The sequence below is a fragment of the Pristiophorus japonicus genome, chromosome 13, assembly GCF_044704955.1.
Source record: "Pristiophorus japonicus isolate sPriJap1 chromosome 13, sPriJap1.hap1, whole genome shotgun sequence".
Classification (NCBI taxonomy): Eukaryota; Metazoa; Chordata; class Chondrichthyes; family Pristiophoridae; genus Pristiophorus; species Pristiophorus japonicus.
Genome location: NC_091989.1, coordinates 163,719,477 through 163,737,192, shown reverse-complemented (window position 1 = coordinate 163,737,192; position 17,716 = coordinate 163,719,477). Strand labels below are relative to the sequence as shown.

Here is a 17,716-nt window from a genome sequence, read left to right as displayed (position 1 = left end):
TCCTCGACATATTGGTCTAGAAAACCATCCCTTATGCACTCCAGGAAATCCTCCTCCACCGTATTGCTTCCAGTTTGGCTCGCCCAATCTATGTGCATATTAAAGTCACCCATTATAACTGCTGCACCTTTATTGCATGCACCCCTAATTTCCTGTTTGATACCCTCCCCAACATCACTACTACTGTCCCTTCCTTCCTTCCTGAATGCTGAATACCCCTGAATGTTGAGTTCCCAGCCTTGGTCAACCTGTAGCCCTATCTCTGTGATGCCAATTATATCATGTTCATTAATTGCTGCCTGTGCAGTTAATTCGTCCACCTTATTACGAATACTCCTCGCATTGAGGCACAGAGCCTTCAGACTTGTCTTTTTAATGCACTTTGCCCCTTTAGAGTTTTGCTGTAATATGGACCTTTTTGATTTTTGCCTTGGATTTCTCTGCCCTCCAATTTTACCTTTCTTCTTTCTATCTTTTGCTTCTGCCCCCATTTTACTTACCTCTGTCTCCCTGCATAGGTTCCCAACGCCCTGCCATATTAGTTTAACCTGTCCCCAACAGCACTAGCAAACACTCCCCCTAGGACATTGGTTCCGGTCCTGCCCAAGTTCAGACCGTCTGGTTTGTACTGGTCCTACCTCCCCCAGAACCAGTTCCAATGTCCCAGGAATTTGAATCCCTCCCTTCTGCACCACTCCTCAAGCCACGTATTCTTTTGAGCTATCCTGCGATTCCTACTCTGACTAGCATGTGGCACTGGTAGCAATCCTGAGATTACTACCTTTGAGGCCCTACTTTTTAATTTAACTCCTAGCTCCCTAAATACTGCATGTAAGACCTCATCCCGTTTTTTACCTATATCGTTGGTATCTATAAGCACCACGACAGCTGGCTGTTCACCCTCCCCCTTCAAAATGCCCTGCAGCCGCTCTGAGACATCCTTGACCCTTGCACCAGGGAGGCAATATACCATCCTGGAGTCTCAATTGCGGCCGCAGAAATGCCTATCTATTCCCTTACAATAGAATCCCCTACCACTATCGCTCTCCCACTCTTTTTCCTGCCCACCTGTGCAGCAGAGCCACCCACGGTGCCATGAACTTGGCTGCTGCTGCTCTCCTCTTACGAGTCATCCCCCTCAACAGTACCCAAAGCAGTGTATCTGTTTTACAGGGGGATGGCCACAGTGGACCCCTGCACTACCTTCCTTCCACTGCTCTTCCTGTTGGTCACCCATTTGCCATCTGCCTGTGTAACCTTTCCCTGCGGTGTGGCCAACTCACTAAATGAGCTATTCACGACATTCTCAGCACCGTGGGTGCTCCAGAGTGAATCTACCCGCAGCTCCAGTGTCGCAACGCGGTCGGTCAGGAGCTGCAGCCAGATACACTTCCCGCACATGTAGTCGTCAGGGACACTGGAAGCGTCCCTGACTTCCCACATAGTACAGGAGGAGCATAACACATATCCGAGCTCTCCTGCCATGACTTAACCCTTAAATTAACTTAATTGGCAACAACAATGACAAAGGTTACCTACTGATAAAGGAAAAGAAAAAGAAAAACTACTCACCAATCACCAGCCAATCACTTACCTCCTTGGCTGTGATGTCACCTTTCGATTTCTTTCTACTTCTTTGTTTACCTTCTGCCTCTGCAGTTGCACCAGTAGGCCGCCTCAATGTCGGGCCTTTTACAGGCCACCTCACGAACTCCCCACTCGAAGTCTCGCTGCCGCCTCAATATCGGGCCCTTTACAGGCCGCCTCACGAACTCCCCGCTCGAAGTCCCGCTGCCGCCTCAATGTCGGGCCTTTTACCGGCCACCTCACGAACTCCCCGCTCGACGTCTCGCTGCCTCCTCGATGTCGGGCCTTTTATAGACCGCCTCACGAACTCCCCGCTCGAAGTCCCACTGCCTCCTCGATGTCGGGCCTTTTATAGACCGCCTCACGAACTCCCCGCTCGAAGTGATATGTGTGATCTGCCTCACTGTTCCACGATGTGTTTGGGATGATCTGTACGTGCATCCATAAAATTGTACAGAATTTGATGGGCCGAGTATATTTGCTCCAATATTTACATATCCTCTTATGTGGCTCTTAATAAATAAATGCAAGTTGTTGCTGCTGTAAGAATGCTCCATTCCCACCAAATATGACCACAATGAAACATAAACGAATTCCAACTATATAAATAAAGAAGTACAGTATTCGCCTGCCTCAGTGATAGCACTGTCAGAGGCACACTCCAGAATCTGAGCACAAAATCTACACTGACACTTCAATGCAGCACTGAGTGAGTGCTGCATTGTCAGAAATACCGTATATCAGATGCCACATTAAACCAAAGGCCCATCTGCCTGCTAAGGTGGATGTAAAAGATCTCGTGCAACTATTCGAAAAAGATCAAGGAAGTCCTCCTGTTGTTATCCCTCAACCAAAACAGATTAACCAATAAAGTATCTCACTGCTGTTTGTAGGACCTTGCTGTGCACAAATTGTCTGCTGCATTTTCCTCAATAACAGTGCCTGCACTTCAAATGTCATTGCCTTTAAAATGCTTTGGAATATTTAAATAAATGCAAGTTCTTTCTTTCTTCACCTATAAGTCCTCCAAAGTGGCACTGAAGTACAGAAGTACAACTTACTGTAAAATAGCCACAGTATTGAGACATATTGTACCTATCAAATGAAGGTTCCACCAGCTAAAGGTGCATAGCTTCAGTAGCAGCTGCTTGCCTCCAAACTACCCAATCAAGGTAGGCTCAGAAGGCTGGATAAATACACATAGCTAGCCTCCACATAACACTTTCGAGTACCTTCCACCTCATCACATAATTGCTTCATTAATTGTATGGAAGAACATGATAGAAGGATCTAAGCAAGACAGCACATGGCATGCAAGCCATCTTGTAGGTGTCCAACTACCATGCAGTGTACCAGACATATTCGTCATCAACTGCTTAACCTAGATCCTCATCTAAGGAGCTTGGAGAAAGAGGGATACCGTTTGTGAGACTTACTCACCCCTACAAGGTGCTGAGTGATAGGTCATCATCAGTCAGAGGCCTCTCTCTCAGCAATCATTTCCCATTTTTGGCGGCTGATATCAACCTCATTACTTTGTCCTGGATATCAGACATGTGTCATCGGAAAATCAGTTATTTCATGCCGAAAAGCTCCAAATCAACTATTGCACATAACACAAGTTTAACCCATACTGGAATAATAACCATCTGGAAGAAAAAGAGTTCCAAAGGCAGGAGAAGCATTGTGTAACTACCAATAGTATTCTGTGTAGACTTTTTAAAATCGTGAAGAAATGCTGATAGCAAATCAATTTTTTTTATTATACAAGCACAGAAGGAGGCCATTTGGCCCACTGGTCTGTGCCGGCTCTTTAAATGAGCTCTCCAATTAGTCCCGCTTCCCTGCTCTTTCCCTGCAAATATTTCCACTTCAAGTATTTATCCAATTCCCTTTTGAAAGTTATTATTGAATCTGCTTCCACCGCCCTTTCAGGCAGTGCATTGCAGATCATAACAACTCGCTGCGTAACTTGGTTTTCCTTATGTTACCTCCGGTTCTTTTGCCAATTACCTTAAATCTATATCCTCTGGTTACCAACCCTTCTGCCAATGGAAACAGTTTCTCTTTATTTACTCTATCAAACCCTTCATGATTTTTAACACCTCTGTCAAAGCTCCAATTACCTTCTCTGCTCCAAGGAGAACAGCCCCAGTTTCTCTAGTCTCTCCAGGAAACTGAAGTTTTTCATCCCTGGTACCATTCTTGTAAATATCCTTGCCAAGGCCTTGACATCCATCCTAAGGTGTGCTGCCTAGAATTGGACACAATACCCCAGCTCGGGCCTAACTCGTGCTTTACAAAGGTTTAGCATAATCTCCTTGCTTTTGTACTCAATGGGCTAGATTTTACACTTTTGTGCATATTGCCCAAAAATGGCCGTTATTTCCGGCGTGGGCGGTAAAAATGGGTTTTCAGATTGCCGGCTTCTCACCCATTCTCAAAGCACCTCGTCTCCATTTTTGAAATTGGGCATTACCACGAGCGATATGAAATGGGCGGTAGCGTTAAATCTCGCTGATCTTCTGCCACAAAGTGTCGCCATCCTTAGCAAAGGCATAGCAACGCTCGATTCTCACGATTCAGGAGATCAAGGGTTATGACATGCGCAGAAGAGGCGACAGATAGAGAGAGGGAGCTGAGAGGGACTGAAGGCATGTGTGGCTGTGGCGTGTGCTTGTTTGGCTGTTGTGGGAGGCACGAGGGAGATTCACCAGCAGCAAAAAGCCTACCAAGAATATAGTTGGCACCGAGTTTTTGTCCAACAAATAAGATATAACATGGAAGGGATGGTGGAGGCCCTGGAGCTGGTAGCCAGGAACACTGGTGGCAGAGGGCTCCTGGTGGTCCCGGAGCGCGGCACTGCACCCCAAGGTGCCGCACCCCCATTGACAACCACACGAGAGCCAGGAGCAAAATTTGCTTCTGGCTCGGAGCACGTTCCCACCTCGGGACAGCCTCTCCCGTATCCATCAAAGCAGCGGTTCTGCCGTCATCACCTCCCCCAATGAAGCATCACCGGAGGAGCTCCTCGGCCAGGCGGCTTGGAGTCAGGAGGGGAAGGGGAAGGGGTAGAGGTGGGGAGGAGAAGCGGGGGGAGGGGGGGGTTGGTTTGTACAGAAATATTGATGATTTCAGACTAATGTTCGGTTTAAATGTTTTTTATTTAACAAAACCTTGTTGCGCATTGGCTCAGATAGCTGCACCGTTGCACGCTGGTGATTCCTTATCAAATTGCACTTAACTTAAATCAACTTAAACTTTAACTGTCACCAAGGTGATGCCCACCATTGATGTATGACCTGCACACCCAGAAGTGTGTCAGCCTTGTAAATAATACCAACGTTCTTTCAGGCAAAGCGTTCATTGATGAGCTCCTGACATAAGGCTCTTGCAGCTATCATGCCACCACGGGCCCTTTCATGCAGTCTACAGGGGAGCGGGGGCATGGCTTCAGCGTCAGCCTGATTGTCTGGACCGGTGTCAACATCCGCCTCCTCGTCCTCCTCTTCCTCTCTCTGGTGAGGTGCACTGTCAGACTCATCAGGCAATTCTTGTTTCCTCCTGATAGCCAAGTTGTGCAGCATGGAGCACACCACCACGAATTGAGCTACCTGCTCAGGGTGGTATTGGAGGTTGCCTCCTGAGTGTTCCAGGTATCTAAAGCGCTGCTTAAGCACCCCAATGGTTTTCTCCACGATATTGCAAGTGGCTCTGTGGCTCTCGTTGTATCGCCTCTTGGCTTCGGCGTGGGTGTCACACAGCGGGGTCATCAGCCAGGTGGCGAGGCAATAACCTTTGTCACCAAGCATCCAGCATTGACCTTGTGGCTGATTGTTAAACAAGTCAGATACAGTGCTCTCACGCAGGATGTGAGCATCATGGATGCTGCCTGGAAATTTAGCATTCACTGCCATGATAATTTGCTGGTGGTCAACAAACGAGTTGCACCTTTAGGGAGTGGAATACCTTGTGGCTCCTGAAAACTTCTGCATCCTGAAAAGGTGCCCGCATCGCGATGTGCGTACAGTCTATTGCTCCCTGCATCTTGGGGAAGTTTGCAATTCTGGAGAATCCTAGAGCCCTCTCACTCTGTGCCTCCCTGGTCATAGGGAAGCTGATCAAATCCATCCTGCATGCATACAAGGCTTCAGCAACCTGTCTAATGCAACAATGTGTGGCATGCTGAGACAGTCCGCAAATGTCACCAGCTGTGGCCTGAAAAGAACCCGGGGCATAGAACGACAGTGCCGCGGTGATTTTGACCTCGACAGACAGTGCAGTACTGATGGTGCTGGCAGGCTGCAGATCTGCCCTTATGAGTTGGCATACCTCAGTGATAACCTCTTTGTGGAAGCGCAGTCTCCAAAGGCAGGTGGTGTCGGGCAAGTCGAGATAAGACCACTTGTCCCTGTACTTGCAGGGGGTGTAACGTCTGGTCCTCCTCATCAGTCTGGCACGTCTTACATTGGGCACATAATGCTGTGGAGCCATCTCGAGTCTGCAGCATGTAACTGGTCATCAAGAGAGAGTGAAAAAGGACAGGCTCCATTGCAATAGCTATCTGTTTTCCACCGATTGGTCACAAACAATGAATGTCCCGACGAAGACACATAACACTTTCGAGTACCTTCCACCTCATCACATAATTGCTTCATTAATTGTATGGAAGAACATGATAGAAGGATCTAAGCAAGACAGCACATGGCATGCAAGCCATCTTGTAGGTGTCCAACTACCATGCAGTGTACCAGACATATTCGTCATCAACTGCTTAACCTAGATCCTCATCTAAGGAGCTTGGAGAAAGAGGGATACCGTTTGTGAGACTTACTCACCCCTACAAGGTGCTGAGTGATAGGTCATCATCAGTCAGAGGCCTCTCTCTCAGCAATCATTTCCCTTTTTTTGCGGCTGATATCAACCTCATTACTTTGTCCTGGATATCAGACATGTGTCATCGGAAAATCAGTTATTTCATGCCGAAAAGCTCCAAATCAACTATTGCACATAACACAAGTTTAACCCATACTGGAATAATAACCATCTGGAAGAAAAAGAGTTCCAAAGGCAGGAGAAGCATTGTGTAACTACCAATAGTATTCTGTGTAGACTTTTTAAAATCGTGAAGAAATGCTGATAGCAAATCAATTTTTTTTATTATACAAGCACAGAAGGAGGCCATTTGGCCCACTGGTCTGTGCCGGCTCTTTAAATGAGCTCTCCAATTAGTCCCGCTTCCCTGCTCTTTCCCTGCAAATATTTCCACTTCAAGTATTTATCCAATTCCCTTTTGAAAGTTATTATTGAATCTGCTTCCACCGCCCTTTCAGGCAGTGCATTGCAGATCATAACAACTCGCTGCGTAACTTGGTTTTCCTTATGTTACCTCCGGTTCTTTTGCCAATTACCTTAAATCTATATCCTCTGGTTACCAACCCTTCTGCCAATGGAAACAGTTTCTCTTTATTTACTCTATCAAACCCTTCATGATTTTTAACACCTCTGTCAAAGCTCCAATTACCTTCTCTGCTCCAAGGAGAACAGCCCCAGTTTCTCTAGTCTCTCCAGGAAACTGAAGTTTTTCATCCCTGGTACCATTCTTGTAAATATCCTTGCCAAGGCCTTGACATCCATCCTAAGGTGTGCTGCCTAGAATTGGACACAATACCCCAGCTCGGGCCTAACTCGTGCTTTACAAAGGTTTAGCATAATCTCCTTGCTTTTGTACTCAATGGGCTAGATTTTACACTTTTGTGCATATTGCCCAAAAATGGCCGTTATTTCCGGCGTGGGCGGTAAAAATGGGTTTTCAGATTGCCGGCTTCTCACCCATTCTCAAAGCACCTCATCTCCATTTTTGAAATTGGGCATTACCACGAGCGATATGAAATGGGCGGTAGCGTTAAATCTCGCTGATCTTCTGCCACAAAGTGTCGCCATCCTTAGCAAAGGCATAGCAACGCTCGATTCTCACGATTCAGGAGATCAAGGGTTATGACATGCGCAGAAGAGGCGACAGATAGAGAGAGGGAGCTGAGAGGGACTGAAGGCATGTGTGGCTGTGGCGTGTGCTTGTTTGGCTGTTGTGGGAGGCACGAGGGAGATTCACCAGCAGCAAAAAGCCTACCAAGAATATAGTTGGCACCGAGTTTTTGTCCAACAAATAAGATATAACATGGAAGGGATGGTGGAGGCCCTGGAGCTGGTAGCCAGGAACACTGGTGGCAGAGGGCTCCTGGTGGTCCCGGAGCGCGGCACTGCACCCCAAGGTGCCGCACCCCCATTGACAACCACACGAGAGCCAGGAGCAAAATTTGCTTCTGGCTCGGAGCACGTTCCCACCTCGGGACAGCCTCTCCCGTATCCATCAAAGCAGCGGTTCTGCCGTCATCACCTCCCCCAATGAAGCATCACCTGAGGAGCTCCTCGGCCAGGAGGCTTGGAGTCAGGAGGGGAAGGGGAAGGGGTAGAGGTGGGGAGGAGAAGCGGGGGGAGGGGGGGGTTGGTTTGTACAGAAATATTGATGATTTCAGACTAATGTTCGGTTTAAATGTTTTTTATTTAACAAAACCTTGTTGCGCATTGGCTCAGATAGCTGCACCGTTGCACGCTGGTGATTCCTTATCAAATTGCACTTAACTTAAATCAACTTAAACTTTAACTGTCACCAAGGTGATGCCCACCATTGATGTATGACCTGCACACCCAGAAGTGTGTCAGCCTTGTAAATAATACCAACGTTCTTTCAGGCAAAGCGTTCATTGATGAGCTCCTGACATAAGGCTCTTGCAGCTATCATGCCACCACGGGCCCTTTCATGCAGTCTACAGGGGAGCGGGGGCATGGCTTCAGCGTCAGCCTGATTGTCTGGACCGGTGTCAACATCCGCCTCCTCGTCCTCCTCTTCCTCTCTCTGGTGAGGTGCACTGTCAGACTCATCAGGCAATTCTTGTTTCCTCCTGATAGCCAAGTTGTGCAGCATGGAGCACACCACCACGAATTGAGCTACCTGCTCAGGGTGGTATTGCAGGTTGCCTCCTGAGTGTTCCAGGTATCTAAAGCGCTGCTTAAGCACCCCAATGGTTTTCTCCACGATATTGCAAGTGGCTCTGTGGCTCTCGTTGTATCGCCTCTTGGCTTCGGCGTGGGTGTCACACAGCGGGGTCATCAGCCAGGTGGCAAGGCAATAACCTTTGTCACCAAGCATCCAGCATTGACCTTGTGGCTGATTGTTAAACAAGTCAGATACAGTGCTCTCACGCAGGATGTGAGCATCATGGATGCTGCCTGGAAATTTAGCATTCACTGCCATGATAATTTGCTGGTGGTCAACAAACGAGTTGCACCTTTAGGGAGTGGAATACCTTGTGGCTCCTGAAAACTTCTGCATCCTGAAAAGGTGCCCGCATCGCGATGTGTGTACAGTCTATTGCTCCCTGCATCTTGGGGAAGTTTGCAATTCTGGAGAATCCTAGAGCCCTCTCACTCTGTGCCTCCCTGGTCATAGGGAAGCTGATCAAATCCATCCTGCATGCATACAAGGCTTCAGCAACCTGTCTAATGCAACAATGTGTGGCATACTGAGACAGTCCGCAAATGTCACCAGCTGTGGCCTGAAAAGAACCCGGGGCATAGAACGACAGTGCCGCGGTGATTTTGACCTCGACAGACAGTGCAGTACTGATGGTGCTGGCAGGCTGCAGATCTGCCCTTATGAGTTGGCATACCTCAGTGATAACCTCTTTGTGGAAGCGCAGTCTCCAAAGGCAGGTGGTGTCGGGCAAGTCGAGATAAGACCACTTGTCCCTGTACTTGCAGGGGGTGTAACGTCTGGTCCTCCTCATCAGTCTGGCACGTCTTACATTGGGCACATAATGCTGTGGAGCCATCTCGAGTCTGCAGCATGTAACTGGTCATCAAGAGAGAGTGAAAAAGGACAGGCTCCATTGCAATAGCTATCTGTTTTCCACCGATTGGTCACAAACAATGAATGTCCCGACGAAGACACCTATTAAATTCCAATCGATCACAGTATGGTCAAGATGTTTGTACAGATGTTCACATCAACTCCAACGACCTCCAGAGTACATCCGAACTCCCCCGAGTTTGAAGCTGAGCAGCCTTTTAAATGATGCGACATGTGATGTAGAACATGGCGTCCAGAACGCTGTGATTAGTTCCATTTTTTCCGGGCAGTTTTTTGGACGAGCGATATTGTGGGCGCTATGTGTGCGAGCTGGTGAAAGTGACACTGGGTGATCTCATGGCCACTAGTTTTGGCAAATGATCTTTACAACAAAAAAAAGTGGGCGGGCGGTATTATTGAATCTCGCCATTAATTCCGTGCGGAAAGTAACGCTGGCCGATATTATGGGCGTTGATTTCTCCCATTCTGATGATTCCGCCCCAAAAAATTGGGCGGGCGGTATTATTTTTTCCCGGCGTTACGTACATGGGGAAAGTAATACTCAGCGATAAGTTTCCGAAAAATGTCTGTCAGTTTCCATTCTGTGGCTAAATGGGCGATATATTGGCGTTATACGTCATTTCAGCAGTAAAATAGACATTAAGTGGGCGTTAAGCATGCAAAAATCCATGCTGACTTTCCTTTATTAACCCATATTTTTCCAAGTGCCAATTAATTTTGTCCCATATTAATGTCTTTAAAAGTTTCTCCACCCAACATTAGGCTGACTGGCCTGTAGTTACCGGGTTTATCCTCCACCCTTTTTTGAACAGGGTTGCAACAGTTGCAATCCTCCAGTTCTCTGACACCACTCCCATATCCAAGGAGGATTGGAAGTTTGTGACCAGATCCTCTGCAATTTCCACTCTTACTTCCCTTAGCAACCTATGCTGCATTCCATCTAGACTGGGTGACTTTTCTAATTTGAGCACTGCCAATCTTTTAAGTACCTCCTCTTTATCTATTTTTATTTTAGCCAATTTCTCTACTACCTTCTCCTTTACTATGACATTAAAGAACAGGATGCTGCCCGTGAAGACAGATACAAAGTACTCATTTAATACCTCAGTCATGTCCTTTACCTCCACAAGAAGATCTCCTATCTGGTCCCTAATCGGGCCTGCTCTTCCTTCGATTACTCTTTTACTATTTATATGCTTATAAAAGACTTTTGGGTTCCCTTTTATGTTACCCACTAACCTATTCTTATACTCTCGCTTTGCCCCTCTTATTTCCTTTCTCAGTTCTCCCCTGTACTTTTTGCATTCAGCTTGGCTCTCTACTAAGTTATGAACTTTACATTTATCATAAGCCTTCTTTTTTTGTTTCATTTTAATTTCTATATCTTTAGTCCTTCTTTTCCCTCTCATGGGAAAGTGTCTAGTCTGTACCTGAACTATCTCCTCTTCGATAGCCCCCATTGCTCATTTACTGTTTCACCTCCCAGTCTGTGATTCCAACCCACCTGGGTCACAGCCCTTTTCAACTCACTGAAATGAGCCCGCCTCCAGTTGAGTATTTTCACATTTGATTTTTCCTTGTCCTTTTCCTTAACTACTCCACACCTAATGATATTGTGATCACTGTTCCCCAAAGGATCTCCCACTGAAACATGCTCCACTTCATTCCCCAGGACCATATCCAGCACTGCTTCCTTCCCTTGGGCTGGAAACATGCTAATCAAGAAAGTCCAGTTGTACACATTACAGGAATTCATCCCCTTCTTTGCCCTATATGCTGTTATTTTTCCAAACTATATTAGGATCATTGAAGTCCTCCATTATCACTACTCTAAGGTTCTTGCATGTTTCTGCAATTTGCCAACACATTTGCTCCTGTCTCCTTCCCACTATTTGGTGGCCTGTAGTGCACACCCAGCATCGTAATAGGTCCTCTATTGTTCGTTAATTTTTACCAAATAGAATCTGTCTTTGAACCGTCAAGTACATCAGCGATTTCTAGTGCTGTGACAGTGTCTTTGATCAATACTGCCATCCCCTCCTGGTTTTCCTTCCCAATCTTTCCTGAATCCAACGTAGCCAGGAACATTAAGTGCCGATTCCTCCCCTTGTTTGAGGCAAGGCTCTGTTATTGCCACTTTATTATAATCCCATGTGGCTACTTGTCCCTGCAGCTCACCAATCTTATTTACCGCACTCCGTGCACTTCTACACATGCACTCTAAACCCATCTTAGTCCGCCTCGCATTTCTCCCTTGTCCGATGTCTCCTATTTCTGAACTATCCTTTATTCGAATGTTGCTTGTCTCCCCCAGTCCTCTGTGCAGCTTGTATCTCCTCTCTAATGCTTCATCCTGGTCCCGTTCCCACTGCCAAATTAGTTTAAACCCACCCCCACATGACTAATTAACCTCCCCATGAGGACATTGGTCCCAGCCTTGTTGAGTTACAACCCGTCCATCTTGTGCAGTTCCCTCCTGCCTCAGAACTGATCCCAATGCCCCAGGAATCTGAAGCCCTCCCTCCTGCGCCATTTCTCCAGTCACGCAGTAACCTGTCTCATTTTACAGCTGCTAAATTCACTAGAACATGGCACTGGGCATAATCCTAAGATTACTACCTTTGAGGACCTGCTCTTTAACTTCCTCCTTAACTCCTGAAACTCTTGTTAATAGGACCTCAACCCTTTCCTTGCTCAAGTCATTGGTTCCAACATGGACTGTGACTTCTGGCTATTCCCCTTCCCCCACAGAATGTTCTGCAACTGTTCAGTGATATCCTTTACCCTGGCATCAGGGAGGCACATACCATGCGAGACTCACGTCAGCAGTTGCAGAAACGCCTGTCTATCCACCCGACTATCGAATCCCATATAACCCTCTGCATTTCTACACTTTGCTGTGCCCCCACAGTGCCGTGGATGTGCTCTAGACTGTGCCCCACCCCCCCCATCACCAGATGTTGTGACCCTCACTAGTATTCAGCACTGAAAACCAGTTTGAGAGTTCCACACACCTGAAGGATGCCTGCCCTGCCTGCCTCTTCCTACCTTGCTGGATGTTCACCCACTTATCATCCTCCTGAACTATCTGTCACTGAGGGGTGACCACCTCCTGGAACGTGCACTCCAGGAAATTCTCAGTCTCCCGTATTACCTGCAGTAACTCCAGCCGCTTTGAGCAACTGGAGGCAATTCCTGCACTCGTGGTTATTCAGGACACATAAAGTGACCTGGAGTTTCCACACGGCACAGGAATTGCAGGCAATGGGTCTCAGCTGTCCCATCATTTTGCTTAAAAGTTCAACTACTTACATTTTATGTATCTCCTATGTTTTATATATGAGTATCCGAGCAGGGAGGTCTTACTGCAGTTGTATAAAGCCTTGGTGAGGCCTCACCTGGAATATTGTATACAGTTTTGGTCTCCTAATCTGAGGAAGGACGTTCTTGCTATTGAGGGAGTGCAGCGAAGGTTCACCAGACTGATTCCCAGCATGGCAGGACTGACATAGGAGGAGAGACTGGATCGACTGGGCCTGTATTCACTGGAGTTTAGAAGAATGAGAGGGGATCTCATAGAAACATATAAGATTTTGACGGGACTGGACAGGTTAGATGCAGGAAGAATGTTCCCGATGTTGGGGAAGTCCAGAACCAGGGGTCACAGTCTAAGGATAGGGGTAAGCCATTTAGGACTGAGATGAGGAGAAACTTCTTCACTCAGAGAGTTGTTAACCTGTGGAATTCTCTACCGCAGAGAGTTGTTGATGCCAGTTCGTTGGATATATTCAAGAGGGAGTTGGATATGGCCCTTACGGCTAAATGGTTCAGTGGGTATGGAGAGAAAGCAGGAAAGGGGTACTGAAGTGAATGTTCAGCCATGATCTCATTGAATGGTGGTGCAGGCTCGAAGGGCCGAATGGCCTACTCCTGCACCTATTTTCTATGTTTCTATATATTTATAGTTACTATCCCCTTACTCCTTTAATTGTTCACGTGCGCCAGATTTTTATTTAATGCAAATCAGATCTGTTTAATGTTAGTTAATTTTATACCGCTAGATCTAATTCATTACTCTGATTATTTATCTACTTGTTGTTTGCTGTTGCCCCTTGGTTTAAATCACTAAGCACCTCCTTCCTCCTCTGCACCAAATTCCCGTTGTCAGTATGTTTAGCAAGTCACTCCGTTTAGCAGATTCACCCAACTCTCATGCAGCTCTGTTGCTTAAAAGTTTACAAGATGCTACAGAGTTTGAGCTTTAATATGGAGCATATGATTGTCATTCAGTTCACTGGTTTTAATCATTTTGGACTGTATTGAGGTCTCTCCTTCAATATGTTGATGGTAAACAGCACTGGGTCAAAATCCTGGCACTCCTTCCCCAACAGCACTGTGTACCGTCACCACACGGACTGCAGCGGTTGAAGAAGGCGGTTCACCACTAACCTTCTGAAGGTCAATTAGGGACAGGCAATAAATGCTGGCCTTCCCAGCAACGCCCACATCCCATGAATGAATTTTTTTTAAACTAGGAGTTTTACATGGGCAGGCTTCCATAGAATTTTCCTATATAACAGTAATTGTAATGACAGGGTGGAGTACTGCCAAATTAACGTTACTATTCACTGGTGACCCACCAGAGGAATTACATTTGAAATGTGTTCCTTTTCAAAGAATTCTAATTTTTGCAGCCAGGTTCAAATCAGCATATTGTTTCCAAATAAGTTGCTGTCAAATTTTTCTGGGGAGGCTACCTACAAATATTAATTTCTAAAAGACAAGAGTCAGCGACCAACGCAAAACAATTATATCATTGCAATAAATGGGTTTTATTAATACACAACAAATAATAGACAAGTAACTACAGAAAAAGACTGAGAAATCTAATGACCTCACGGCCCCCAAAGATCGCCTGGCAAACCATAGATGCAACTATTTTTGGGGGGGGGGGAGGAAGTCTATGTCCAGCTCCATTCTTTTCTGGCATGGGTATGTCCTCGTTCCTCCATATTCCAAATTCCCAAATTGCCCTGATAACACAAATCACCCACTCCCACCCCCATCCCCATCCCAGCTCTTTATATGTGGCTATACCTGTCTCAGACTCCTTGAGATGCAGAGTTTGAAAGCCAATGTTTTATGTGTCTCTAGCTCCCATCGCTCCAGCTAGCAAAGCTTGCAGTACACATAGAGTTGGACCCGGCCTCCAAACAAGAAACCTATTAAGAGGATATCTATCTGAACTAGCGAATTCTTCAAGGTCTCTGAAAGGGGTTGCATTTTAAGTGCTTTCTTTGATCAGTCGCAATTAATGGTGAATTGTTTTTAAGTGGCACATTTAACCATGACGACTAAATGGTAAGGATCTAATAAGAAATATGCAGTTGGTCTTTGAAGAGGCCCACTGTAATTAATTCAGAGCACTGAATGATGACTCGTGGTTGAATAACTTACAGTAACCCTGAAACTGACAGGCGGGAGTCCCGCATGATTTACTGAGCCGCATCAAAGCCTGGATGAGATACTCACGGACACCCTCGATCTTGTCCGCGGTCCTGTTCCAGGACAGTTGCTGGGTTTCCATGATCACCTGCAACGTCCTCCTCTCCGGTTGAGACTTTTTCAAGCTAAAGACGGTCATAACAGCGCCCAGCTCCAAAGTCCTTTTCAGCTGACTCTTCTCCGGCTCCGACATGGAATCCAACCCGTCTCTATTCCAAGACATGTTTCTCTCTCTCTCTCGTCCTTTTTATTTTAAGCTTTAACAACTCAAACAAGGTTGAAGGAAACGAGATTCGCGTCCAGCTCCCTCTCCACTGCCGCGTCTTGAATGTAAAACACACAACAGAGCACAGTGCAGATTAACGTGAGGAAAATGACAATCATGTGTAAACTTTTTGCAAGGGGGATGGGTGCAAGAAACGATAGAATTACCTCTGCGATCACATCACACATACGAACACGGCCACAAGCAGTGGGTTTTTCATGGATACAAAACTATCTTCTTGCATGTTCCGCAATTTAACTGCATGAGGAAGTTGGCTGAAATGTCTTTTTTTTAAAACTTGATCCGGAAGCGCCGTTGATACGATCTATGCAAAGCTACGAAGCTGTCCGAAGGTACGTTGCACTTGGAAGGGGAGTTAGGTTTGTGTGCATGACATTTCTACAGCGCCATCTGCCGCACACTTGAACCTTGCCCCAACCAGAGCACCTTCTTATTCAAGCCAAATAAGTAAATCCATATTCCTATTGGAATAGGTGCTAACATCACTCTTCATTTTTGGGAATCTTAATATATGGGTATTAAAATGAAGACAGAACTTTATTGGATAATTGTGGTAGGTTCTCTAGAGTAAAATGCTAAAACAATGCCCACAGCTCATGCTAAAGCACACTAAAGTTTGTTATATATGATTTTGTTTCCATTCAGTGGTCTTCCCTCTATCGTCTGCAGTCTTGGGATCAGAATATTTGTGATGATAGCTCTTGTAGGCACGCTGCATCATTATGACACATTAATAAAACCAGTTGATTTGCACTTCACTCCTTTACCAATCCCTACTCTGCTCTCTTCCCTCTCTGTATTTCTACTCTTTTTTTCTCTCTATTGCTTTTACTCATTCATTTTTTTTCACTCTGACTCTCATTCTTTCTTCCTCTTTCTGTAATAAAAATAGGAAGACATTTCCTTTTAAACACAACTCTATGATCTTGGTTTAATCCAGTTATCGGAACAGCTGTGAGCATTGTTATGACAATGGCAAATATGTATATATATATATATATGAGCAAAGATTGCTTCACTTTATTCCTGGATATTTTTGCTGTCAGTCATACTAGTGGGATTGGAGTTTGCTTCCAAATGAACCATCAGGGAGTTCATCGTAGTTTTTTTTTGTATTGGAAAATAAATGTCCTGAAGCTTAGACTAAAGTTCTGTGGTCACTCATGTCACTGATCAAGATAGTCTGAACAGTCACCGCCTCTCACTCTCATCCCCTGTCACCTGTCAAGGAACTGTCCAGTCACCAGAGGTTAACAACTTACATTTTTTTTTCTGATTGTATTTTTCATTTGCCATTTCATTTCCAAATACTTAAACCTAATTGAAAGGACTGCAACCACTAACACAATTTGCCATGCACTGTTGCATAAGGGCAGTAACCAATGCTCTGTACTTGAAGAGAGCCGAATACATTTCCTTCTCTCTACCCAGAGAGCAGCTGACGGAGGGAACAGGCAGCTTTGTGAGGATTGCTGGCTTCCCCATGGTGCAGGGTGCCATTGACTGCACGCACATGACTTTATGGGCGCCGCTTGTAAACTCTGAGATGTACCACAACCGAAAGGGATTCCACTCCCTCAACTTCCAGCTGGTGTACGACCATACTCAGAGTATCATGCAGGCAAATGCCCGGTATCCTGGCAGCAGTCATGATGCCTTCATTCTGCAGCAGTCCACTGCGCCATGACACAACAAACCAGAGGGTGGTTACTGGGCGACAAAGGGCTATCCGCTAACAATATGACACATGACTCTGGTGCACAACCCGTGCACACGTGACCAGCATTCATACAATGAAAGCCATGCTGCCACACAAAATATCATCGAGCAGAGCATTGGCATACTGAAACAACACTTCCATGGCCTGGAGCACTCTGGAAGAGCCCTGCAATCCTTGGCAGAGCGGGTTGAGATTCATGGTGGTCTGCTGCATGCTCTACAACCTCGCCATCATGAGGCCACAGCTCTTGCCACAAGCTGTATGGTCACTAGCTGAGGAACAGGAAGAGGTGGAGGGAGAGGAGAAGGAAGGGAGGAGGCAACCCAGACACACCCTTGCTGGCCGTGACTGACTCATCCGGCTGCAATACCAGTAAACGCAACGCCAATACCGCATTCACCAATAGTCCCACCCTCTGTCTCCAACCATCACAGAGTCCATTTGGCCACAATGCAAAAATACCACAAAATAAACAGTCCAAACCAAATTTATAAATGAAAGCCTGCCATATTGCATACAAACATAAACTAATCACCTTAGTGCCTGTCTTCAGTATGCCTTTGCCTGTCCTAGTGCTCCTATGCAGTGCTACCCCAGTGACTGCAGCGTGGCTGATGGAAGGCTGCTGACTTTCATTGGGGGAGGCTGCAGATGGTCTTGCAGGATGACCTCGTGCAGCTCTAGGCCT

The 17,716-nt window shown here is 46.2% G+C and overlaps 1 protein-coding gene across 1 annotated transcript in view; it reads right to left on the bottom strand.

Annotated features, from left to right (window-relative positions):
• The window catches only part of plcg2 (phospholipase C, gamma 2), a 219,184-nt gene extending 203,841 nt beyond the window's left edge, over nt 1-15,343 (bottom strand). Inside the window, exon 1 of the mRNA XM_070897010.1 lies at nt 15,050-15,343. Within this exon, the coding sequence (XP_070753111.1) occupies nt 15,050-15,245 (196 nt within the window). The 5' untranslated portion in view covers nt 15,246-15,343. The remainder of the gene's footprint in view (nt 1-15,049) is intronic.
• Between the last annotated feature and the right edge of the window lie 2,373 nt (nt 15,344-17,716).